The sequence below is a fragment of the Camelus dromedarius genome, chromosome 1 (assembly GCF_036321535.1).
Source record: "Camelus dromedarius isolate mCamDro1 chromosome 1, mCamDro1.pat, whole genome shotgun sequence".
In the NCBI taxonomy this organism is placed as follows: domain Eukaryota; kingdom Metazoa; phylum Chordata; class Mammalia; order Artiodactyla; family Camelidae; genus Camelus; species Camelus dromedarius.
In genome coordinates, this window is record NC_087436.1 from 15,302,304 (window position 1) to 15,328,681 (window position 26,378).

Genomic DNA, 26,378 nt, shown 5'->3' on the forward strand with positions numbered 1-26,378 from the left:
CAGCTGGCCCGCTTCACTGGCTGCCACCCTGCTGGGCTCCAGCCAGGAGTGCACGATCTGTGTCTTAAATAGGAATAAGCGGAGGGTTGGGTGCTGGAATCCTGTGTCAGCCCAGGGGGCAGGGGCTGGGCTGTGACAGCACTTGACTAATTTGGGAAGTTAATAAGCTGGTCGTCCTAACTCCGGGAATAGAGGACACTCCCGCCACCAGGCATTTGTCCCTGGAGGCCCCTGACGTTTGCTTCCCTAGCGTCACTCCTTGGTCCCCCACCCTAAACAGCCCCTCTCTCTCGGGGAGCAGCCAGCCTCTCTGCATGTAAAGCATCCATCCCAGCGCCGTCCTGCTTTTCCTGCTGAGTGGTGTGGCTTGGCCATGATCCCTGAGCTATCTCACCTCACCTCTGTTCTGGTTATTTTGGCTCAGGCAGATCCAACCAGTATTTGGGCCTGTCGGGTCCCAGCTATACTGGGTGCCAGGCAGCTGACCCCTGGGCGGTCAGCTCGGCTCTGCTCTGCACTGTCAGCCACATGACTGCCAGGCCCGCTGGCTCGCAGGCCCGGGCCGCCAGCAGCGTCCACATCTGCCAGGCTTCCCTGTAAAAAGTTGCTGCACAGATTCTTCATTATTATATTATTGAAGTATAGTCAGTTTATAATCTTATGTTAGTTTCTGGTGTACAGCATAGTGATTGAGATATATATATATATCTTCCTTTTCATATTCCTTTTCATTATAGGCCATTATGAGGTGTTGAATATAGTTCCCTGGCTGCACAGATTCTTTATCAGCAAGTCCTTGCAGGTGATTTGTTATGAGCCAGAGGTCTGGACCTCTCTTGAGATCTCTACTCTCTCTTCCTGGATGTTGGACATTTTCCACTAGGAACTTTTTTAGGAGACCTTGCAGATGAACAAAATAAACACTGGTCGAAGTCTAAATACCTGCCAGCAGGGGTCATTTAATTAAACTATGATGAGTACATTTGATGGATATTAAGATTATTTTTTGTATTAATATAAGAAAGTGCCTCTGTAATAAGTGAAATGGAAGCAGGTTACAAACTGTTTATGTGTTGCGATCACAACTATTTACGAAACAGAAACCGATGGGAAGGGAAAACACCAAAATACTAACACGGGTTCTCTCTAGGGCATGGGAATCCCTGATTTCTCTTTGTCTATGCTGTATTTACTCATTTTTTAGAGTGACATGTGTTAACTTTTACAATTAGGAACAGTGTTTTTAAATTCTAAGTCTTAATTCAAGAGAAGCAAATGTTATCTGTACTGGGGAGAAGAGAAGCCCTTTAGACTTGTTGGCTCCCGGGGTCCAGTCCGCATTACAGACTGTTCTGTGCCCCGGTCCCCTTGCTACTGACATGCCATCCCTGAGCTTGTGGAGAGCAGGGAGAGTTCTTACCTGCTTGTGTGCCCTGTCTCCTCAGTGCCTTACTCATCATCGGCTGAATAAACATTTGAGGAGTTGAGTTGGAGGCACCTGTTGTTCTGTATTTTTCTTAAAAAAGCAACAGGTTTTTCTGTGTGCAGCCAGGGGGCGCCCTGGGGGTGGGGGAAGCTTTCAGAGGAATGCCTCTGGGCCAGGGTCACTGTGGGCCTCCGGCAGCTGAGCTGAAGCCTTACGGCCTGTTCCCCAGGCCAGGTGACTCCTGCTGGCCAGCACTTGGCCAGCAATGTTGTAGTGCAGGTACTGACTGCTGGTTGGGATGGACTGAGATGGAGGAGGAGCTGCAGAGGCTAGTAGGAACCCTCCCATCCGGCCCACACTGGAAAGACAGGAGGAGTGAGGACAGCTGCCCTGGGGAACCTCTAAAACTGTCTTCCTTTTTTCCACCTTTATTAAGTTTGTTATTTTTTTTTTTTTTAGTAGAAAAATACCCACACTGTTAACTGCGGATTATTGTAGTCAGATTCAGGTCCAGGTCTACTTAGAGGGTAGATAGGGAAGCCTGGGGCCCCTGTGGATTGTGATTGATGTTTTTAGTTATTTTCCGTTTTGCATCCTCTTTACAGGCCACTCTCTCGCCCCACTAAAATCACTTTTCCCAGCAGGCTGAGTGTTATGACTTCATCTAAGTGCATTGGTCACCTCCTGCATCCTTCACCAAAATGTCTCCTCAATTAATTAACTCAGTGGACGTCATGTCAACAGGGGTCCTGCGAGTAATCATGTCCTCTCACCTCCCCGCCCCTCCCTTCTGTGCCAGTTGAGTCAGTGAGTGGGGAGGACCATCCGTCTCCCCTGGGGGTGGGTCTGCGCACAGCTGGGGCTTCCGCTCCGCTGCCCCGGCCGATGGAGCTGGCGGGAGAGCTGACTCATCCCCCTCTGGCTGTAGGTGTTTGAGGAGCTGTGGAGGAGCGAAGGGAAGACTCCTGCCCAGATCGTGGCAGAAAAGCAGCTGGAGCTGATGCAGGATGACGAGGCACTGGAGCAGCTCTGCCGCGCCACGATGGAGGCCCACCCTCAAGTGGTACCCAGCACCGCGGGCGGGGTGGGGGGCGGGGCTTCGCGGCCCGAGCGGCTCCGCCCTCCCGAGCCCAGAGGCTCCTCCTAATAATGGTCCATAATCCCCAATTATTTTTGTCAGTTTTTAGCTAAGGTGAAGAGATGAAATTAGGTGAATACTGGAAAAGCACAGCTTTTCCTGGAAGGAAAATCCACCCCGGAGTTCAGTCTCACGGAGTCTGGGTTAAAGAGGGTGTTAGCAAGTTTGCACCTCCCAGGCCTGCGTCCTCTCCCAGGGTTGGGGCGCTCTGCTTTATAGGAGGACCTCTCTATCCTAAAGCAGCAGGCAGGGCTGCAGAGAGGGGAAAGAGGGAAACACTTCAGTTTCATGCCCTTGAGAGGTGGGAAGAAAGGCAGAAGCGAAAATTATTTGTAAATTATGGAGAAAATCCTTGACAGGAACATAGCTGGAAATCAAGTCATTTTGTGTTCTGAGCATAGAACAAAGCAGAAAAGGTAAAAATGAGGAGCACCCCTCCCTCCTTGAGTCTAATCACACTGTCCAGAGATGTTTTTCAATGGGGAAAAAATGGCTAGCCTCCCTTTCAGAACGATACCACCCACCCATCAGCTTGCGGGAGACACTAACAGCTCTGTAAAGAGCTCTCGATAAGGAAAATGAGCTTGCGCTGGGGCCCGGCAATCTCCATCTTCCTGCCTCATCTGGAGTGACTGATAAAGACACTCTTTTAGTTTCAGACTCGTTCTGCAGTGCCGAGTGCAGATACTCGGAGACGCTTTTGCCCATCCGGACACAGCAGAGCAGGAGGTTGGGCGGGAGGCCCTGACGCGGTGGCTGTTTGACAGGCACTCCGTGCCCCTGCCCCGCATCCCATCCTGCCCACCGGGCACTCCTACTCCCACTCCCACACCCAGATGCTCCTGAGAGCTGGCCTTTTGTGGGTCTGTCTGCTAGTAAATGAGCTTCTCAGCCAGGAGTTGGTGGGGAGCCTGCTGAACCCCACTGGAGGATTAGTGAGGGGGCTCATTATCGCCCAGGAGGGGCATCCTGCATGCCAGCTTCTCAGTGTGATATGTCACCATCCTCAGTCCCTTTTAATAATAATAAGGCAAGGTAGCAAATATCTCCTGTGCCAGGAGCCCAGAAACCTCCCCCGAAGTTCACGCCTTCCCCTTGTCTTTTCTCATTCTGTATCTAAGTCTCAGAGAAAAAAAGTAACTGAATGTAAGTTTCAGTGAACATGAACTTGATTTAGGATTTTCAGACAAGAGTTTCTTTTCTCCTCTAAGACGGTTTCTGTCTTTAAAGGTGATGGATCTAAAGAAAGGAAACCCCAGAGCGATAAACAAACTAATTGGGTTGGTCCGAAAAGCGACTCTGGGCCGAGCAGACCCCACTGCGATCAAGGAGGTCCTGGAGAGGCAGCTGTCGGGGTGATAGCCAGACCCCTGGCCTGAGGGAGGACAGTGCCACCCCAAGAGCTGAAGCCCCACTGCGCCCCGATGTGACGCCTCCACAGAAGACCAGGCCTCCGGCTGTTGCTCCACTGACATCAGGATGGCTCCGTGAGGTGCACCCACGGTTAAGACATAGCACGTTCTAGTGCTTAGTGACACTGCGCTCACTGAAACACGCTGTTCCAGATACGGTCACCAGCCTTGGAAAACATTTCATTCTGCAGCTTCCTCAACAAATATATTTAAGCACATCCTAAGGGCCAGGCATTGTGGTGGGGGTGAGGGGTGGTGAAGAGACTGTGGTCTGGATGCAGTATTTTAGACCTAAAAATAGGTTAATGAAGAAGAAATCACACATTTGTTTGGGGAGCTCTCCTGAGGGCGCGGAGGGAGGGCACTAGTCTTGGTACCAGGAGTGGGTGGTGCTCGCCCACCCAGAGTAAAAGTGATGGTGCCCGTTCAGCTCCCCAGGGATTCCCGAAGAGGTCTGAGAATAAATGATTTGGGGGGGGGGGTAAAAAAGACAGGAGTTTTCAAATAAATTTAATGAATAAAATATATACTGAAATATCACATAAAAAATTAACTTACATGTCAAAGATTGTGCAGTTGACAACCCCCCTCCCAACCCTCAGGCCAGAAAAAGGAAAAAAAAAAAACAGCTGTTAACATTAAACTTAATTTGTTTTGCCTGAAAAGATGATGATAAAACTAGTATGTCAAAATCCTGACCTTTAACAGTAACTGTGGTGCAGTTAACGGTTTAAGTCCACGAAGGCTGGGTTGCCCTCACCCCTGTTCTCATGACAATAATACTATTTCTGTCTGTCGCACCAGGGTGCCCCTTTGTTCACTGCCTGCCTTTGTTACCTCAGACTCAACAACGCCTGAAGCCCAGTTTTGCGGATGGTTTGTTTCTTTTTAAAGCACATGTCAAATTGTGACCTAAGAGAACAAAATCTTTGGAGGCCCTGATTTGCAGTGAATTCTCTCTTGTGCTAAGAGTACAAACATTTCCATCACGGATGGCGCTCCAGTGGCAGCTGGGGACGTAGCGAGGTAGGCCTTCTTGGCTCCTGGGCTGCAGACAACGCTCGGACTTCCCTGACTAGGAGTAATGAGAGCCGTGTCCCTCCTACCCAGCCAGAAGAGCACGGCCAGGAAGGAACCTTGTTGTGTGGTTTCTTTTTGACAAGCATGAAGAGGTAAGGTTTTTTTGGTTGTTTTTTTTTTAATTGACTTTTAAAAAGATTCGTGCCTTAGAAGTGTTAAGAGAATACGTTACATCGCCCAGGAAGCCATGTGCCCCTCACACATTCTGTTGCAATGCTCAAAACTACTGGGCCTAAAAGGAAAATATTTTCCGCAAACCTCTTTTTGAGAGAGAAGGCAGAGTGAGTTCCATCTCCTTGCGCCGTGACTCTCAATTACAAACGGGTGAAGGCGGTCTGAGACTGGGATCTGGCGGGAGAATGGTTTTGTAAGAAATGATGAGGTTCAGTTTTGTTTCACAAACTCTGTTTTCACCAAAGTCTGCCTTCTTGGTCATCAGACCTTACAGAAGGCCCTGGACGATCTTTCCAGACTTTAAATCAAGGCCTACGTAAATGGGGGCTGGGGGGGTGGGCAGCTGGATGACCATTTGCCACAATATTCAATATTCTGTCCAGTGTAAACTGTGTTAGGGACGGATCACTCCCCAAGAAAAGTGCCACCGCTGGGGACAAAACGGGTAAAGGGGTCAGCCGTATGGCAGCAGATGGAAACTCAGCCTTTGGTGGTGAGCACACTGTAGTGTATCCCGAAGTCAAAATACAGTGTTGCATATGTGAAATTTATGTTATAAACCAATGTCACCTCAGTTAATAAAGAAAAGCTTTAAGTCCTTGATCTTCATAATGCCGTCAGCCAGCTCTTGTTGACAACTACCTGCCGTCCTGACTGCCTGCTTCTGAAATCCTAGAAATCAGATTATGTTGTAACTGCTAATAGAAAGAAAGGTGGGGGCAGCCGGAGGGGATCAAAGCACAGCTCAGATATCTGACTTGGAACCTGACCAGACAGTCAAACTATATGTTCATACAACACCCTAAGAAAGTCACAGAGGGTCACTCTGCTTGTAAACGGGCCTCAGTGAAATACAAATTACAATACATTGTTGCATGAGTGTGAATTTAGTCTGGTTCTCTGCTTTTCTGGGGAAATCTCATTAAAATGGATGAGTTGGCACCACAGGTGAAGCCACTGTCATCTGTCACTGGAATCCACGCACCTGCAGGCTGGGAGGGGACGTGCTGGAAACTGGTGCTCCCCGGGGGAGCCCGGACCAGCTCCGCGTGGTCAGGCTCAGACCGTGTGTGGTGTTGCTTGAGCAGGTCGGCTGAGGGGTTGGATGGTTCTGCTGGGAGGGTTGGAGTGGCAGCCTTAACACCCAGCATGCTTCCAGCATAGAGTAAGTTTTTGTAAAAGTTTACAAAACAAAATCAACGGACGAGGAGCCCCTTATACGAGTATGAGAAGTGGGTGCCGCCAACCACGAGGCTTTTAAATTCCAGATGTCTGGGTTTAGGACGGAGCTTCTTGATTCGGTCCACGCTCGTACATCAAGGTGAACGTCTGTTCCCATCTTTTAGGGAAAAAACTCACCATCATTTACATCAAGGGTGTTTTTGCTGGGCTCCTCCCACGCCCCCTGTTTTTGTAATTATCACTAATCTGGAAGAAGGCTATGAATTTTTTTTTTAAAGTAAACACCCTCCTAGAGTTGGTTGGTTAATTCAGTACATAGCGTATGGCCATGAGCCACAAACTGCTGTCCTTTTCACATCTACTCAACGTAGCTGCATCTGTTCAAGGATTCCACATAGTGAGTATTTGGAAGAAGCCACTAAGTCTATCTGAAAGGCCCTGTTATTCACCCACTACCAAAAGCAGCATGGAAATGGTGGCCATGCCTCTTCAGTGGATTTTAGACAAATGCACTAGTGGGTTATCTGTGAACAGAGTGGACACTCGATGGTGAGATGGCAAAAGTCTGGTTGGTGGTCCACCCTCGCTGTCTCCCATAGTCAGACAGCTTAGCAAAGATCATCTAAGTAATATTGTCAACACCAAATTCTCTCTTGTAAAACAGCTGTGGGGCAGAATGGAGCCTTGTTACAGGTGGGCCTTTTCTAGACTTGTCCCCAGTGCTTGTGTGGGTGACAGTGAGTCAGATTTACTCACGAGCTGTGAGACAGGAGCAAAATCTACAACGACAGCTGGGCAGGGAGGGGCCTCCCAGCTCAAATCAGGCCCTGCCCTGGGGTGCCTCATGCAGAAGCCTAAGAACTTCGTTCCTGTCCTTCTGGTCCCTACAGAACATCACCAGAAATCTTCCACTCAAGCCCTGTTTGTCCAGTTAATGAGCTGCCAGGATAATCTGTCCCCCAAAGCAAGCACTGGCCAAATGAACACCTGAACACGGGGGGATTTGCTACGGCAAAATTATCCCGAAAACGGCTTAGTCTTCCAAGAGCTCTGTCCAAAGCCTTAGGTTTATGATGGTCATTCAAAGAGGGGGAAGAAAGTCAACTCCATTCTCTTAAAATGTTTCCTCCGTGACATGATTTAAGAATGGAGTATAAATTAGTCTGCCTGTGGCCTGTTTTAAGCTGCGCTTTGATGGAGAATCAGCGCTGTGTGGTTTACATGGTTGAAGTGAGAACATCTTCCTAATGACTGACAGCGGATGTGGCCTCAGCCGCAGAGGCTGCCGTGTCCAGGAGGAGCTTACGCTGCAGAGCTGCCCGAGACGCACGGGAGCCACAGACTGCACCGGCCCGGCCGGCGACTCCCAGCGGCACGCGCGGTACTAACTGTCCTGCGGTGACGCTGCATGAGAACGGCAGGGCTGACAGCCATCTCAGTAAACGCAGGCTGGTGATGAGCAATTATGCTGAACCGCCCACCCCTCCACGGGAGCTGTGGGCGCTGTGGACATTCAGCATCACACCAGCAACATGTCCCCACCCCCCCACGCCGGGGCAGCACTTCCCACAGGAAGGCAGTCTAGACACCCTGATACCCACACTCAGAGCAGGCAGCCCATCTGCAACCCTAAACCTCTAAACCCATCTGAAAATCCACCAGCATTGACTGCTGCAACCAAGCTGATTCCGAGACAGCAAAAACGACTTTCAAGCCCTCATACCACAAGCTGCCCCAAATGAACAGGCAGCCCAAACATGCACACGCCCGGCTCTAGACTCTGCTCCGGAGAGGGTGCTCTCTGACAACACCCTGGCCCCAGGATGTCTTAATGGACTGAAAAATCAGTAACTACATCAGACCTAAACAGAAACCACTTGTTGAGGAAAAAGGACCCCTCAAGACCCGCAGAAGAACTGAATACCTCGTCCCTAAACATGACGGAGACATCGATTCCAAACCCCCAGCACGTCAAAGTATTTTCCAAAATAAGACTAAGTAAAATGGGGACCACTTCATAATTCCTCTAAATACCAGGGTTAGGCAGTATCTGTTAATACAGTCACAGCTCTGATTGGTTACTCCAGCACTCCCATTTCATGTCTGGGAAACTAATTTACTCCATGAAATTGTATTTTAGACTAAACTCAACCTGGAATCTCTTTAAAATTTTAAAAACATTTACTTGGTCATTTCCAAAAATCAATTTCAAGTATCCCAGTGCTCTCATATACCCTGAACCACAAAATTCACTCCTAGAACCTGACCTCAGACCCTGAATTAGGAACCAAGGTTAAAGATGGATGTTCCAGGAACCCTTGACTCACCCTCACTGCCCAGGACCATCAGGCTTGAGACAGTGATGCCAGCCTCAGGGGCTGCACCTGAGCACTGTGTCCACTCCAACCAGTAGCGCAGCGTCTGACACGTGAGTCTGTCGCGTGGAAAAGCGGCCACACCCTTGGACATTGTAAAGCATGCCAAGTATCATTCAATATTTCCCCCCAACTCATTACAAAAGATTTTTCCAAGGGCATCACCCATTTGTGACTAGAATATTCTATTTCATTACCATGATTTTTCCCACCACGGAATTCCCGTCACCACCCACCTGCTGTACAGGGTTTTCTCATCTGCCTGGATCCACGTCCATCCCTCCAGCCCCCCCGGGACTTGCTGCTCTCCTTTCAGCTTCAGGTTTCTGCTGTTTCTCCTCTGGCAGGACCACACCACCCCCAAACCGTCCCCACCTAACCTGCCCGGCTGTTTCCCTCAATTGCGTGCGTTCACTGGTTCCCTATTGTGTTATTTCTGGGTCAGTTTTCTGACGTCATTCTGAAAAGCCCTGGACACAGTACTCTGGCGGAGGGTGGCAATGGATTCAGAAACCTGAACCAGTGTCCAGTTCCAGAGGGTTAGCATTGAGTCTGCTGCCTGCACCCCACCTCAGGAGTTCATTTTCCTGCCTCTTGCCCCAGACAACTCTATCCTGTACAGCAAGTCTACTTCAGTACCTACTTTGAAAACATACTTTTCCCCTAAGGGCACCTTCCACAAAGGGGACTTCACTGTTCTAAGTAAAGCAACATGGACTCAAGAAGAAGAATCAACACTGTCACCAAATAGTGGAGGGAAGTGTGAATCAGACCAGAAAGCTAAAGAACACAGCTTCCAGATGTGACTTCAGCATCTTATATACCTGGGAAGTCCAAACGGGGAGATAAGTACTTGTGTGAAACAAAGTTGGAGGATAATCAATTGCAGCTGAAGCTCCATCTTTCTGCTCCCCTCTTCCGATCGCTTCCTTAAACCAACCTCATTTCCGACAGAGACCTGTGCAAATACAGGCGGGCGCCGGGGAAGCTGAGGGCAGGCTGGTCCCCCGGCCCCATGCGTCCTGGCTGCTGCACCATGGCCTGGCAAACCAATTTTGAAGGCAGACAAATTTGAAGTCAGAAAGGTACAACGCACTGGAACGTTTGGCTTCTTGCTGAGACTCAGAAGCACTGCGAGGCTGCCTCCCGAGCCCCGGCCAGGTCCCCCGGGGCTCCAATCCAGGCGCTGGCTCGCTCGCTCTCCTTACAAAGCTGCCTCCAGATCCCTGACGCACAAAAGGCAGCCTCTGCTCTGCAGCGTCTCGGCTGCGGTTCTTTCTTCCACGCCCCTCCTGCACTAGGTCCTGATGAAAACCAAACCTGTGCTCCCGAGGCCCAACCAGCAGACCTGCGGCTGCCCCCGGGGCTCAGCAACGCTGCCCACAGACAGCAGACAGCGGGGGCTTCCAGGTCCCCTCAACAGGCAGGCTCATCCCAGTTCTGTGCTTCTCACCTGCCCACGAGAGAGACGAGTGGCATCCGAAATCCATACGTATCAGTTGGTTATGGTCTCATTTTTTAGCCCACAATTATTTTGTGTTTCCCCCTCTCGGTGGCTTAAGGAGACTGTGGCCCTCAGTATAATTATGCCCTTGGAGCAGGCTGCAGGGCGGCAGAGGCGCTAATACATCACGGTGGGGCCTCCTAATGAGCCCCGTTACTCAGGAGGCAGCGTTCCCGCGCAGAGCGCATCCCCAGCAGGCACTCGGCTTGGCAGCGCTCCCTGCGACCTGTTTCCTTGACATCCCTGTCCCCAGAGTGGCTGCACAGTTTCTGTTTCTCTACAAAGTGCAACATATTAGAAAAAGCAAAGAGAATTTAAAATAATTACTGATGTTTGTACAGATTGTATTTAGTTTACCTCTATCCCTTTCCCCACTCCAAACGCCCCAGAAAACCCCACTATGAAATAGGTTAACAAATAATTCAGTCTGTTTTCCATAAAACACTTTAAAAAATAATGATGGTTGTCTTCTCATGTAAGCATATGACACCATGCTTTCTTCATCAGATCGATCGAAGTCCTTAAAACCAAAGTAACAGTTTGCATAGATATATTTCATTTTCTGCAAATCTGACTAAAATAAGGCTATTTTCAGTGTTTAGGTAGTGATGTTCTGAGTACAGAAAGCTCTCAAGCAACAAGAACATTTCCCTGCGTTCCAAATTCTCTCCAGCTGCATCTGACTTCCCAGGCAGAGCGCTTGGACCGGTGGACGAGCCCGCACCATAAGGCAACACACGGTGGGTGGAATACAAGTCTTGGAAGTAAAATGCAAAGGGACGTACGATCTGTGCCTGTGATGGAGGCAGGAGGCGCTCCATCTTCATTCTTCCCTTTTATAAAACGGAAGCCAGAAGGCAGCAGGCCACCGGAGCAGGCGTGCCTTCTTCACAGGCACTTCCAGACATCACCGAGCCCCAGGATGCGCCTGGTGTGGCCTCAGCTGCAAACTGAGTGACTCAAAGGGATGGGAGAAGGACCAAAACCTCTGAGGAGGGACAACAGCCAAGACCTGCCAAAGGAGCACCCTGCTTCTGAGACGTACATTCTAGGGACAGGAGGTGGGAAGACCCGGCTGGTGAGAGAGGAGGTGCCCAGGAAACCCCCTCCCCACCAATCAAGTATCGTCAGGAAGTCTCCAAGTAGAAAGTTTTGTAAGCAGCTTTGCATTTAACATTCAGTCGAGATACTAAAACCTTAAAAAACAAGAATGTCTTAAAAAAAAAAAAATAGCTAACAGCAGGAGTCCTCCAGGTCGCCCAGGACCCTGCAGCACAAGATGGAGTGCTCCTGGGCCAAGGCCGCCAGCTCCTTCAGGAACTCGGGGAAGAGGGCGGCGGCCAGCATGGCGTTCCTCACCGGCGGCGGCAGGCTCGGGGGCGCCCCGGCCACCCTGGCTCTGTGTGTCAGGAAGGGCTGAAGCACTCTCGGGGGGCCATCCAGAAAGTTCTTGCCACTTCCTGTCCTGGAGGCGTCCTGAATGGGATCTGAAACCAGAAAGAAGCCAGTCTCGGTGACCCTGCAGAGTCCCTCCCGTTGGCCTCTTAGTGGGGCGTGTGTGCTGCACGGGGGGCAGGGAGGATGGAGGGGCTGGTCTCGGGTCCAGCGGCCACACCGCCCGCAGGCTGAGGACACGGCCCTGCCCGCCCTCACCCCACTCCGTCTGCAGATCTGCCCTGTGGCTCAGCTCCAGCGCAGGGCCTGTGACCTGAGACTTTGATCCCAAGTTCTATATGAGGAACTTCACGCAGCCACTGTGGCAGGAATATGTTTATCAGGAACCCTCCATGCCTAGGACATGGAGGTCTGGCGGCGAGACAGAAAAAAAGGCATCTCCTGCCGCTGCATCCACAAGTGAAGACTCAGCTCAGCGTGTTATTTAGGGATGTCCAGGGCCTCCACCTGCTCCCCGGCTCCCGTTGTTGGGGGGCCCATCCTGCCTTGGCCAGCTAAGCCCTGACTGCCCGGCAGAGCTGCAGAAGGCGGACTGGGCTACACACCTGGCCCGGGCTCCAGCCTCTGGGGCCCCCTGGCCACCCCCAGCTGCTTCTGGCCGGCACCTCCAGCCTTTGTGGAGAACAGAATGGAATTTGCCTCTTAAAGGTTGGGAATGATGGACAGGAAGCTGGGTGCCAGTGAGACCACACCAGGAACTTCCCTTAACCGTGGGCGTCCGGTGGCAGCGAGTGGCTTGGACCTTCCACTCGAGGAAAGTTTCCAGGGCTTTCGAGCTCAGTCTCGGGTCTAATGTGAGCCTAAGACCATATGAGCCCAAACTTCAACATGTTCCAGTGATTTGCATTTTCACATCTAAATAGTTCTACCAATTAAAACAGTTTGACTTTCCCAACTGTTTAATTCCTCAGCATCTCTGGCCTTTATATTTCTAGGAATTATTTATGCCTTCTTCTGCCCCCAACTCAGACTCATTACTCCTTATAAATCATTATATTCCAGCTCTTCATTACTTTGGCTGCTTTTTAGAATTCAGCCCCGTTTTTTAACACTCCTCTCAGAGTGTCGTTAACTACAGTACTAAAAATTCTTGACATTTATAGTTCTTTCCACATCTCACTAGTATAGTCTTCAGTGTTAAAAAAAAAAAAAGTCCTCCACTTTACTGCTTTAAATATCCTTTTAGATTAGAGCTTATCACAGTTCGTGCCACAAAGAACTGGAAACGTGGAGAATCTGCTGCCACCTTTCAGCAGAAACTCACAAGATGTCTTGACAACAGAGTGAGGACAAAAGTGTTGACATCCTTGAGGACACTGCCAGTCTTGAGGACCGTGCCTCAGCACCCCACCCCAGCCCTCCAGCCGCTCAGCTCTCCAAAGGGTCCCACGAGGCTCACCAGGGAAGCTGGCCTGGATACGGTGGGGAACGGGACACCGCGGGCACAAGCCCCAGACCGAGACACGCACTGCTCACGCCAGTTCCCCCCGCCGGCATTCCTTCCCCACGGCTCTGCACACCTAAACCTCGCCAGGCTTGAAGGGACCAGTGCAGTAGTTAAGAGCATAGACTCTGCCACTTACTGGCGGAGTGACGACAGGCAATTTGCTCTACCTCTCTGTGCTTCCATGTCCTCATCTGTCAAAAGCTCACAGTTGTTAGGGATTAAATGAGTCAACAGGTATCACGACACAAGGTGTCAACCATCGTATCACCATCAATTCAGCTGCCGCTGACTTCACAGAGCACCTCGACTTCCTGCCCAGGAAGTGGTCCCCTGCTCCAGCCCCCACTCGTTTACTTCCCGACCAGGGCTGCAGTGCCCTTCAGCCTTGCCTTGTGGTTTAGGTTCTTTCTCCTCAGCTAGGCCTTGAGGTTTCTGAGAGCTGAGCCCCTACGTGATGTGTCCTTCGTGGCCCCCAGCGTACTTCCTGATTCACAGGGGAGACTAATAACACTTGCTGAATGAACGAGGGGAGGAAGCGACCCACGTCAGGTCTTCCCGACACCTGATCTCCCCGGAGCAGGTTCATTTCATCTCCATCTTCCCGTTTCAAATTCGTCTCTTTCCCCCAAGAGGGCTTTTGTGGATCATTTATCCAGCTTGATCTATGAATTTTTAAAGTGTCATTGCTCAAGCTCATTTATCCAGTTGAGTCCAGGAACTAAAACTGTCCACTAATGAATGAAGGCAGGTGCCACCCAGTGAGGGAGCTGGAGGAGTGGCAGGGACACCCCACGGTGGTTCCGTTCCGTCAGCCGGGGACTGGCCTTCTGTGAGTCGCAAAGCACCACTGAGCTCTAAAAACCAGCAGCCCCAAGTCACGGCCCCCACCTGGCAACTAGCTAACCATATGACTCAGCTTCCTTTTCTGTAAAATGGGGATAATGCCTTCCCGACCCCCTTCCAGAACCAGAGATCAGTGAAAGGACTCTGAATACTGAAAGTAAATACCATATGGAAAGTACTCGAGAGGAAAACGAAAAGCCTGGCAAGGGGCCGAGCCTCAGAGACCAACAGTGTCAGTAGTGACAGCGTGGCGGGGGGCACAGGAAGTGAGGAGTCTCAGGGACTCTGACCTCTGCCTGAGGTGTTAGTGAGGAAGCCTGTCCTGCACCAGGGCTGCCGGGAGGCCGCGGGCGCAGGGCCTGGACTAGGGAGCAGGGCCTGGACGAGGGATCAGCCCTGGCTGTGGGCCCCTGAGCTACGCCCAGCGTAAAGGGACCCCACGAGCAGGCATGGTGTCTGCAGGCGAGGAGGGGAGGCAGGGAGGTATGCGTCAGTGTCAGAATCGGGAGCCATCTCCCAAAACGCTGCCCTGGGTCCGCAAAGCTGCACAAAGGGTTTTCAAGATGACTGCAAAGACATGAGAGGTCAGGAGAGACAACCATTCCCCGGTGTTAGATGGGGCACTGCACAGAGACTCTGGGCCCCCAGGACACGGCCTGTGATGGGGCTCTGGTCATTCACTGTCCTGTGTCCCGGTGAGAATGAGGCTCCCAGATTCAACTCATTGAGAGGCGATCACATCCCACACGATGCTTTGGGAGTCAGTTCTGTCCAAGGGGACAGAAACCTTTGACGTTCTGCAAGTTTAGAGAACTTTAAAGTTGAGGGGAGGGAGTCACTTTGCTAACCTGAAAGAAGTGAGGAGGTTAATCTAGAAAACTCCATCAAAGGAAGTCTTCTATCCCGAGAGAAGCTGCCTACAAGTCTGCACCCCTGGGACGTCACAGACCTTAGAAACCATCCACCAGTGCTGCCCAATCTGACAACCTTATGTGGTGGGAACAAGGTCCCCAGACACATATCTGGCAGCCACGGTCATCACACAGCCTGAAGCACAGGACAGAGCACACAGTGTGAGCACCCCCCACCCTCACCCAGATGGTGTGGGTCCAGGGGGCCGGCCAGGGTGTGTGTCCTCGGATCCTCAAACCAGGCCCCTGAGCTCTGTGATCCTGGCTGACCACCCTGGGCCTCTAATTTCAGCTTCCTGCTTATGAAAATGAAGCCAACAGGGGCAGGAGGAGGGTATAGCTCAGCGGTAGAGTACATGCTTAGCATGCGTGAGGTCCTGGGTTCAATCCCCAGCACCTCCATTAAAAAAATTAAAAATGAATAAATAAAAAAAATCCTTAAAAAAAAAATGAAGCTAATGGCACCTCTCCTGCCCACTGCACAATGCCGTGCACAATGCTGTTTGAAAATAAAAATTGGGAAAGTACTTTACAAATTGCAAAATACAAATGAAGACCAAGCCTGAAGTGCAACTTGAAGACACTGCAGAAATTGCCGTAAGTCCCTGCAACTCTTTACATTGAGAGGTGCGGGTTTGCTCTGGGCTCAGCCAACAGAATGCAGGGGAATCGACCTTGTGGGGTTCCAAGCTACAGCTCCAAGAGATTCTGTGTGCTCCTGCAATCCTACAGCCATGAAGCTGACAAGCCAGGACTAACCTGCTGGATGATGAGAAACACGGGCCCTGTCATCCCCATCTCCCTGGCCCGCAGCCACTGATGTGAGGAAGGCCACCCGCTGATAGCAGCCCACGAGCCAATCGCGCCAACGTCAGCCTCGTGGCCGGGACCAGCAGGTCACCAGGGTGAGCACACAGATTCACAAGCCTGAGTGATGGCTTTGTTTTGAACCCTGGAGTTTTTGTGGTGGTTTATTTTGCACAAATGCTAACTGATGCATATCCTCTTGTGGGGTGAGTCTCGGCAGCATGGGCCCCTGCTCAGGAGGGACACAGCCAACAGGCCAGCTGTCCACACTGCTAGGAGAGGCCACATGGGGCCCGCAGGCCACCTTCCCACAGACACGGAGGTGGTCTCCCTCCCTCTTCTCCAGGGTCAATGCTCAAAGCAGCCCCTGCATTTCCCCAGAGACAGAAGGCCCCCGTTTCTTTCAAAGTCTGCCTTGCCGTGCCCTTAGGCCTGTCACGCCCAGAGTCCTACAGCCATAAAGGACTCCAGAGATGGAGGGAAAACCCTTCACTTAAGAGCTGAAGCACATGAGGCCCAGAGATGCAAAGTGACCAAGATCAAACAGCTACACAGAGGTCAAGCCCTCGAAGCCTTAAAGCTGCCCGAGTGAACCTTCTGCCTCGCACTCCGCATTGTTTCTGGTCACGTGCTTTAGCCCAGGACTGAGAGCCCCGCTCCCTCCACGGCTCACCTGCCACAAAGAAGCCTGACTTGTCCTGGGGGAGAGAAGCAAAAGCCAGGGCGCTAGGGGCCATCTCCTGGTCTGCACTCGCCAAGGCCAAAGCCACAGCTCCAAAGACAACTGTCGTCACATCTGTGCAAGCTGACCAGCGAGGCCCGGCAGCTCTGCTCCCCCAACGCCGCCCTCCCCACCAACCGCTCGGCCAGGGCCCTGGAGCAGCTGGAAAGGTGCTCTCCGGAGGTTCAAGGTGCACATAAACTTTACTACTCCCGGTCCAGATGAATGCTTTCTACCTTCTACAGCCCTAAAGCACATTTACTTGAGGCCTGAGAGTCTCTGGAAACATAATAAAGAGAATGGATGCCCTCCTCGGGGTAGGACTGGCCAAAAAATCGCTCAGGGTGTGCACATAACACTGCTTTCTGACCCATGTGTACTAAGTTATTTCTTCTAGCCTGGCAATAACCCCATGTCACTCCTTCTCAGAATTACTCTGAGTTACGAAAACAAATGCCCTGCTAGGCCCTCCAAATGGGGACCAGGCCAGGTGTGGGCAGGGCAGACCTTCCTTTCGGTTTAAGGACACTCAGAAGAGGCACCTCCCTGTTGGGTAAAAATGGAAATCTATTCATTGCTTTTAGGATCCAGGAGCTGGAGCAGCACCTGCGACCCCAAGTCGAGAAGCTGGGGAACCGGAGGAGCGGGTGATGGAGAGACACAGGGGAGGAACCTGGCGGACCTTTGGTCAGTGCCTCGGGGCTCGGGTCGGACACGTCCACGCGGAAGAGCAGGTACTGCTGGGCTTGGATGAGGAGGCCTGGGAAGTCTCTCTCCACGGAAGCAAACTGCTCGATCTTGTTTTTCACAGATGCGAGGACCTGTCAAAACCAGCACTAATGTCGTTAATGCTTCACAACAGAATTCCGCCCTCCATTATCAATACATCTGCCAGGCACAGCCTGCCCCTGCAGGTTTCTAACTGCCGGGGTGTTCTTGGGAGGGCACTCTCGGGACATCAAACTAAACAGAGCTTTGCAGTTTTTCTAGAATCATCGACACCACCCCCAGCGTAACGGGACAGGGAAGGGGAGCAAATGGATTAGAACAGAGGGTCTTTGAACAACAGCAGTGTGACAGGGGTGGGGGGAGGAGGGGAGGAGCTGGCTCAGCCGCATCTCAGGCAGCAGGTGGTACCTGGTAGAGGGAGCGGACGCTGGGCTGGAAGACCATGTTGGTGTTGAGCAGAAAGGAGCGCAGGAGGGGCTGCGGGTAGCTGGCCAGCTGAGTGATGATGCCGATTAGCAGCAAGTTCACGTGCAAGGAGTTCTCCAGCATGTTCTCCAGCTTGGACAGGACCACACTGATGAACGGGCCTGCGGAAGGACACGAGGCTTCAGGGCTGGCTGGGCACATGGGATATCTCTCCCCCCAAACCAAGGAGCCACGGGAGCCCCCGCTGGCCCACCAGGTGCAAATCAAATACAAAGGCGGCACATGCAGCCAGGTCTTCTGCCTCCAATCCCAACCACCGCCACAAAAAGAAAGCAGGAACACGTGCATGGGAGCTAGCATTCTGATGCTGGGAGCAGTTTCAATCCTTTGAAAATTATCATAGACCTTGAAAAAAACAGATGACAAATAATTTTTAAAATCAAAATATACTTTCCATACTATTTCTGTATTTCTTGGGGCTGCCAGTGCTCAAAGACATGCCATTCATCGTCCTGTGATGCTGCGTCCTGTAGGGCTTCATGCAAACATTAGAGCCCTTCAGAAGTCTTAGTGAAAAAAACATTCGTCTTATTAAAGAATAGCAAACACATACCAACTGTGTTTACCAAACAATAGCGCTGTGAACAGGGATTGTCTGTCCCCCATAAGCACCATGGGAAAGATTCTGTCTCACTAACGTCACAACGTGGAAGAATCAAAAGAAAAATGAGGAGTGAACGCAGCGTGGCCATAACTTTAGGGTCATGCTTAATTTTCAGGTACAAGGGAGAGAGGAGAGGGGACAGGAGAGAGGGGAAAGGGACTCGGTTTGGGGAGCTATAGTTTGGCATGTAGTACTTCCTTAAGGGAAATCCCTATGACTATAAAAGCAGTTTGTAAAAAAAAAATAGAAAGAAAATTAGGCAAAAAGCAGCTTTGACTAAATTGGGTCACTCGAAGAATAATATGCTTTATGTCTGAGTTCACTGAAGACAGGGAAAATCAAGAAAATAAATCCTGCGTTTAAAAAATTACTTGAAGATGTTTCCCATTTTCACCATAAAAGTGGTCCATTAAGCAAAATCAATGAGAATTTTCTCTTTTCCCCACTGGAGCTATTGATGATGCCACTAAACCATGGCATATTTATAACAAAAGCACATAACCCTTGATGAATAAACATGCCTTATGAAGATTTCACCAACATTAATAAGAGTTTAACAAAAACATACTTCCTCACGAGATGCTTCATTCAGAAGCCTTAGTGGTGTAAGAGGATAAATCCTCTACAAGAAACATAGTTTAAAAAACAAAATAAAACAGATTTCTTCTGTATAGCACAAGGAACTATATTCAATATCTGATAATAACCTTTAATGAAAAATAATAAAATGAATATATATATATGCATGACTAGGACATTGTGCTGTACACCAGAAACTAACACATTGTAACTGACTATACTTCAATTAAAAAAAAGAAAGAAACAGAAACAAGAAATCTGTGAGGAACGGGACACCAAACTAAGCCTCACCCAGGCAGGCAAAGAGCAGGGGGTAATGGCAATGTTCCCAGCACAAGGAACATGGAGGAGGACTCTACCAGGCCTCGAAATAGAAGAGACTCTCGCCTGTATGTTGAGATTAGCCCCCACTTCCCCATCCTTGGGAGGGGGCTGAGCTCCTGAGTCACTTTCCATGACACAGGAGGTCAATGAACTCTTGAACAGAAAGGCTCTGGGGAGCCACTGCTTACAGAACAAAAGTGGGAGAGTTTGCCAAACACATTCAGAAACTCTAGATTGGAACCCCACTTTGAAAGCAATTTGATGAGATTCCATCCAGAACCCCAGAAATGTTGCCGGTACGTAGCTCTTCTTAATTCTAGCCCTCCAGGAAGATCTGCAAGGAGAAGGCTGCTGTCCTCACTCAAGCCCGCACCCAGTCTTTTCCCATCCCCTCTCACCACTCCCCCACAGTCCTGTAGGGCTCAGCATTTATTTCCTTCCAGAAGAGCAAAGACAGGTGAATTAAGTGACACTTGGGAGGGAAGCACCTCCTATAAAACAGATCTCCTTAATATGAGCGCTCAACTTCCCTTCCCTATACTTGGCCTCCAGCTATCCTACAAACACGACCGCTGAACCGTGCGGTGGCCACTGAGAACATCTATGGTCCATCGCTGCTGTGAGTGAGGGAAAAACCCAGCCTGAACCCCGCGCCCTGCGGAGAGGAGGTGTCATAACTGTCTCACCTGAACGACAGGCTAGTAGGTCAAGATCAGCAGACTGTCATTGTAATCCACTAACGACATTAATTACAATTTCTTAGGCATGTGCAATAAGAGACATATATTAAACCTTTACAAGTTCCTATTTTATTTTTAGTTGATTTCTAGCAGTTAAAAAAAAAAAAAAACCTGCTTAGCAAAAAGCAGTTGCTAGGAGAACCTGGCAAGCAGCTGAAAATGAGAAAACTCAGCTATAATTCAGAAAGCCACAGGTGTGTATTGGAGATGAGATAGTTTTTCCCCCCTTCCTCTAGGAAGACACATAAATTCCCCACCTGTAAAATACTGAATTTTCAGAACGACTAACACTGTGTCCACCACCCCTCCCTATCGTTGCCTTCTCTCCTCAGTGTAACATCCCCAACCCCGAGTTTCCCAGCTGTGGGAGGAGCCGCCACTATGCCCCGCCCTGGCCCCGCCCCTGGCTTGGCCCTGCCCTGGCCCCGCCCCATCGCTTCCACCCTGGAACCCTCTGCCGAAGGCAAACCAGCACCTCTGCCACCACCTCTGCCAACTGTTGGACTTAGCAACAGTTTCTGTTTTAAAGATTAAAATGATCTAATTTTTTTTTTCTTCCAACAGTACCAGAATTATAAAGAACAGACCTCCTGCCTGGAGGCAACCCCTGTTAACAGATCCGAGTGTATTCTTCCAGAAATACGTGTATAATAAAACTAATAAACTTCTGTGCCTATCATAAACTAATAACTGGTTTATCCTTAAAAGCATTTATTAATCACGTTATGTGCCAGGCAGTGTTCTAAGCACTTTCCATGTACCAGTGAGCTTAAATATTCACAACCTACAAAGTGTGCTTATTATTTACCCCCCTTTAAAGATGACACAGAATGCCCAGTGCACAGGTGGTACATGAAGGTGTCACAATTTTAATTCAGGCCATCTGTTTCCAGCTCCCATGCTCTCAACCAATGCACTGTCTTGAATCCTGGTGTGCGTGTGTGTGTGTGTGTGTGTGTGTGTGTGTTGTGCATGTGTCAATCTCCTGGTGTAAAAAAAAAAAAAAACACCATTTTTTAAACAAATGACAAGATGACAACCTTGTCTACACACCATTCAGCCCCCTGGTTTTCCACTGCACTTTATATCCCAGAGACACCCCACATCAGCACACACACAGCTGTGTCACTCATTCACAAGATATTCGGTTGCCATGGGTATTGCATTAGCAAAAGCAGTCCCCTCCTGGTGGACACTTAGGTTACTCCTGGCCATTTTCTATTACAAATAACGGTGCAGTGAACACCTCTGTGTACACATCTTGGCACATCCGTGTGAGCACAGCTGTGAAAATGTTCCCAGGGGCATTATTACTGGCACATTCTCAATTCGGACATGATGACATGTCTTACTTTGCTCTTCCTGGTGCCAACCTCTCCCCAGTGCTCTCTCCATGCTCTCCAAGCTAGCTTTTTCCTTTCCAAATACAGATCTGGTCACATCATTCACCAACTCTAATACTTTGAAGGCATCTTCAGTGCCAGGAGCACAAGACCACCATTCCTCAGCTTGGCCCGAGGGCCCCCATGAGCTGGCATCAACTAGCTTTGTGGCTTCCTCTCTGCCTCCCATGATCCGTGCCCATCACTTCCATGCGCTGTTAGGCTCCTTTGTCTTCACTTGTCATTTCCTCTGCCTGGACTGTCATCCTCCGCCACTTTTACCCGGAGGCTTCTGGTCACTCTGTTCCTCCTCTGTGAAGTCTTTCCCACCCCAACCCCTCCCACTGAGCTCCCCAAAAATTCAAATACAATGACTGCTACACATCTCTCACGAAGAGAGTACTGTTCTTTGTTTACGTCTCCTCTGAAAGTCTACAGGTCCCTTCATTTTTGTGTCCTTGGTAACTGGCACAGAACCTGCCAAACATTTGGAGATCAATAAAAGATTGCTGAACCCATGAATAAATACAATTAATTAGATCAATGAAATGGGATGCTTTGACTTTGCTGAGAAGCAGATTCATTTCAGCGGAAATCAGGATGCCATGGAGAGAGGGGAGTTAAGCCAAAGGCTGCAGAACAGATTCAGAAATTCAGAAACTACAAAGCTTGGATACATGGAAGGAGAAAGTACGTTTCCTGAAGCCATATACAAGTTTCAAAGGAGGAAAAAGGAGAGGCTTTAGCTAAAATTACCTATATGTGTCAGAAAACTCAGATTGTTTTGTTCTCAGGTGTATCATTCAAAATATTGATGCTATTGAACAAGCGGTGTATTCACTTTCTTTTTGCCCTAAGCTATACTTTGTTTCCTCAATTTACATATTTCCCAGGGATGAAGCTCCTTTATAAGCAAGCTGGCATTCTAAAGAACAATCTTCATTAGCGGTGGGTAGCCCGGATGTCCTGGAGAACACTGCAGACAAAGCTGGGACTCCTGCTAGGTGAGAGTAACCCGGGGGCAGAACTGGGGCTGAGCTGGGTCACTTCTGTCCCCTTCCCTCCCACCAAGCTCTCTGCCCTGCCTTCAGTGCCTCCCTTCCCTCTTCCCATAGCAATTAGGAAAAGCCAGATTATTTGACCCTTTGTACTTATGATTGACTGATTGAATTTATATATATATATATATATTTTTTTTTTTTTTAACTTTTGAAGTATAGTCAGTTTACAATGTGTCAATTTCTGGTGTACAGCATAATGCTTCAGTCATACATGAACATACATATATTCATTTTCATATTTTTTTCACCATAAGTTACTATAAGATATTCAATATAGTTCCCTGTACTATACAGTATGAACTTGTTGTTTATCTATTATATATAGTAGTTAGTATCTGCAAATCTCGAACTCCCAATTTATCCCTTCCCACCCCTTTTCCCAGCTGGTAACTGTAAGTTTGTTTTCTACGTCTAGGAGTCCATTTCTGTTTTGTAAATAAGTTCATTTGTCTTATTTTTTTTAGATTCCACGTATAAGTGATATCATACGACTGATTGAAAATTAATTAAAATCTATTTGCACTGAACTGTTATCTCTGCTAGAACCTCAAGCCTTTTCATTGTGGAATTAAAAGATTTCTCCCTGTTTAAATAAATTTTCAGGCACCAGCAAACAGAGTAATAAATGTTGGAGGAGGGTGGAAGAGCTCCTTGAAATGATGTTACACCTGCCAGCTGACCTGGAAGTGCTGTAATTTCATGTATTTTGGGTGACCCCAGGGAGGTAGGGGCATGGTCTCTCCCCACCAAGCTGCTCCCTGCTGGCCAGGGAAGGACAGGCCTCAGCTGAGGCTGCTGCGGGCTGCCTGTGATAACAGTGATGACACAGCCCCCACCCCACCTCAGTATCACATTTAGTCGTCCCAGGGTTAGGGCACCAAGGCCACATGGCAGGAAGGGTCAGAGCCAGCATTCTCCCACAGGCCCGACCCCAAGACCAGTCTCTCCCTCTGAGATGCCAGCTCCTTCAGGGACCTCTCCTCTAACTGAAAACCATTCAGGGGTCCCACCCCAGATGTCCCTGAGCCTGAGGAACCTCCTCTGTGCCAGGTCCCCGAGTATCATGATTTGCAGGTTCAGATTTTGTGATGGAGCAGGATCCTGTGGGGCCTTCCCAGGAAAAACCCCACCACCACCCACCATGTCCTCCACTTGCCTCTTGTCTGTAGAAAAACTTTAGCTGAAGAATAAATTGAATCAGAGAAATGAGAAAATACAAAAGTAAAGGAATACAGTCAAGCAAGACAAAAATAATAAGAGTTTAGCCATTAAACAAAGTCAAGGGCCTTTAGTTCCTCCTCCAGGGCTGTTGATAATATTCTGAGCCATGCCCTTTGAGCTGTTTTACAGAGACTGAAACCCCCACCAGGTGGAAGAAGTTAACTGCATGCTGACCAGACTGTAGCCATGACACAATTTCGAGAACTGGCCTCAAAGAGATGGGAACAAACTGACCCTGGAACTGAAGATTAACTGTACTTAAAACAATCAAGATGACCCTGATCAGACCTCCGCATGTCTAATTTTAAGATGATTGTCAGAGCTGACTGTGCTGTTCTGCATGTAGCGCCTCCCTCCACCTATGCCCCCTTGACACTCTCCTTTAAAAGCGCTTGCCCTCTGTTCACCCGGGGGGCAGTTGACTTTTGAACATGAGTCCATCTTCGCCCCAGGCTGCCAGCCCCTTGAATAATGCAATCTTTCCTTTCCTACCAATACTTGTCTCTCAAGTACTGGCTTTTCAGTGGCAAGCAACCGAACCTCAGTTCAGTAACAATTTTACTTAGCTAATAATTTAATGAAAATTCTACCATAATTCCTCACACCAATCCATTTACCTGATACCCTCTCCTGTCCCTCTGCCTCTTCCATGATTTCTCCCTGCTGTTAGGGGTATATCATGGGAACACACTCATCCTTTGGTACAGTGATGAGTTTATGTAGGTCCACTCCATTTACTTTTGTATGAACATTTTGTGATTAACTGAAATGAGCTCCCAGGCAAAGGCACGACTAACCCCAATGGCCTCCCTCTGATGTGTGTACACAGCTACACTGATTCAAGGTATTCTGAGCACCTACTATGTACTCTGTCCACTGTTCAAGTCTAGAAGACAGCCGAGAATAAGCCAACCCCCGTGTCCTCATAAAGCACACATTTCAGTGGCAGAAACTGTAAATTTTTTTAAAATATGCATAAAAACAAATGCTGAGAAAAATATAAATTAGACTAAAGGAAATAAGGCTATTAAATACTGAGACAGCCTTTTCTGTGTGGCTTAATCAGTCCTATGGTTTTATCAAACACATACCAAGGGAAGTTACTCAGCAGCAAAATTTAACCTCTAATTTGCTAGGGAAAAAAAAAACCAAGACAGTCATTGCGAGTGAATGAAATTTTTTGAAAAATGAAACCACCCCTCCCTGCTCCTTACAATAGCTTCACCCCTCTGTTAGGTAAAGTGATCATGCTTCTTACCTTTACCTACCTTACTCTTCTGGTACAATATGTACAAGTACTTTCAAAAGCAGAAACCACAATGCAATTAAGAGTGTCACCTGTAAACGGCGTGCTCTGAGTCCTCGCAGGACGCTGACTGGCAAAGGCAGCTTCATCTCTGGCCCCAAATGGGGACGGCTGGGTCTCTGCGGCAGGAGTCTCAGATATGAAAGCATCAAAGTCATCCTCCTCCTCCTCCGGCTCCTTCCTCCCTTCCTCCTCTCCCTCCTCCTCTCCTCCTTTGTTCTCCTCTCCCTCCCCATCAGGCTCTTTTGGGAGAGGCAAGGGATCAGGTGTGGAGAAACTCTGCTCCAAAAAGCCCTCGGTGCCAGAATCCAGTTCCTTAATGATCTGGTCATACTGGGCAATGAAGTCTTCACCCTCGGGGTTAGTCACCGTCGGGTGTGCACCCTGCTCAGCCCTGGAGGTGGGGGCTGCTACCTCGGAGTTCGGTTCTAGGGCAACTTCAGGCTCTTTCTCTGGTTCCGGTTCCCTGGACACATTGTGAAACTCGTCCGAATCATCCCTATTCTGTTCCTCCTCTGACTCTGACTCTGACTCTGACTCTGACTCTGACACTGGCTGAGGACGGGGCAGGGGGCCATTGTTCACAGGCGGGCTCTGGACTGCAGTCTGGGCTGGGGTTGGGGGTCCCTCAGGGTCCTCCCGTGAGTTCCTGGTGTCCTCCGCGTCCTTCTCGGCACACAGCCTGTACACCATCACGTCATCCTGAAAGTCGGACTCCTCGATGTAGGCGCCTTTGAAGAGCAGGATGGCGTTCTTCTTCATCTCCTGGATATGTTTGGGGGGGTCGACCGGGGCGGGGGGGCCCGAGCTCTCCGCATCCTCGTAGGGCCCCGGGGAGCCCGCGTCCGCCCCCGAGGAGATCCCGGTGTCGTAGCTGTCGTCCCACTCCAGCTCCGTGTGGCTCTTCTCCTTTCTGGGAGCCCGCGGGGGCCCCATCTTCTGGGGGAGTGGCTGCGGGAGCCCGAGCACGGGGTGGGCGGAGCTCGGAGCCCTCTCCTCAGACGGAGCCGGCACACTTGGGTAAAGCGCCTCGGGGTCGGGGGAGTCCCCGTCGTACAGGGCGGACCACACGTGGCAGTCCCGCATGCAGCGGAGGATGTTGGTGTGGGCCTCCCACAGGTACTGCAGGTAGCTGATGTCCAGGGCTTTGCCGTACTCCACGATGCAGGCCGATGGCGGGAAGGCCTCGGGCAGCGGCTGCTCCGTGGGCCCTGGCCCGGGAGACACACAAGTCAGAACCGGACCCCTTCTGACGCTCACGAGGAGGGGGGGACCCAGCAGTGGACGGGAATGAGACACACGGGGCTGCCAAGGCTCTGTCCCACCAGCTACTTTGGTTCTAGTAATTTCTGATTAAATGATACCCAAATAATGTTTTTTTTAAGTGGTTAGACTTTAAGAAGGAAAGTTGAGAACAGAAACTCTACCTTCACAAATATATAGACCCAATCTGGCCGGTCAGATACTGGCT

General features: G+C 49.8%; 2 protein-coding genes across 3 annotated transcripts in view; one reads left to right on the plus strand and one right to left on the minus strand.

The window, feature by feature from the left end:
* The window catches only part of GATB (glutamyl-tRNA amidotransferase subunit B), an 82,626-nt gene extending 76,510 nt beyond the window's left edge, over positions 1–6,116 (plus strand). The window contains exons 12-13 of the mRNA XM_031464723.2: positions 2,355–2,489; positions 3,795–6,116. Of these exons, the coding sequence (XP_031320583.1) occupies positions 2,355–2,489; positions 3,795–3,923 (264 nt within the window). The 3' untranslated portion in view covers positions 3,924–6,116. The remainder of the gene's footprint in view (positions 1–2,354; positions 2,490–3,794) is intronic.
* The window catches only part of FHIP1A (FHF complex subunit HOOK interacting protein 1A), a 231,190-nt gene continuing 209,285 nt past the window's right edge, over positions 4,474–26,378 (minus strand). For both annotated transcript variants that reach the window (XM_064490141.1, XM_031464707.2), the window contains 4 exons: positions 24,940–26,118; positions 17,613–17,791; positions 17,158–17,296; positions 4,474–11,778 (listed from right to left, as the gene is read on the minus strand). In XM_064490141.1, the coding sequence (XP_064346211.1) occupies positions 11,525–11,778; positions 17,158–17,296; positions 17,613–17,791; positions 24,940–26,118 (1,751 nt within the window). In that variant the 3' untranslated portion in view covers positions 4,474–11,524. The remainder of the gene's footprint in view (positions 11,779–17,157; positions 17,297–17,612; positions 17,792–24,939; positions 26,119–26,378) is intronic.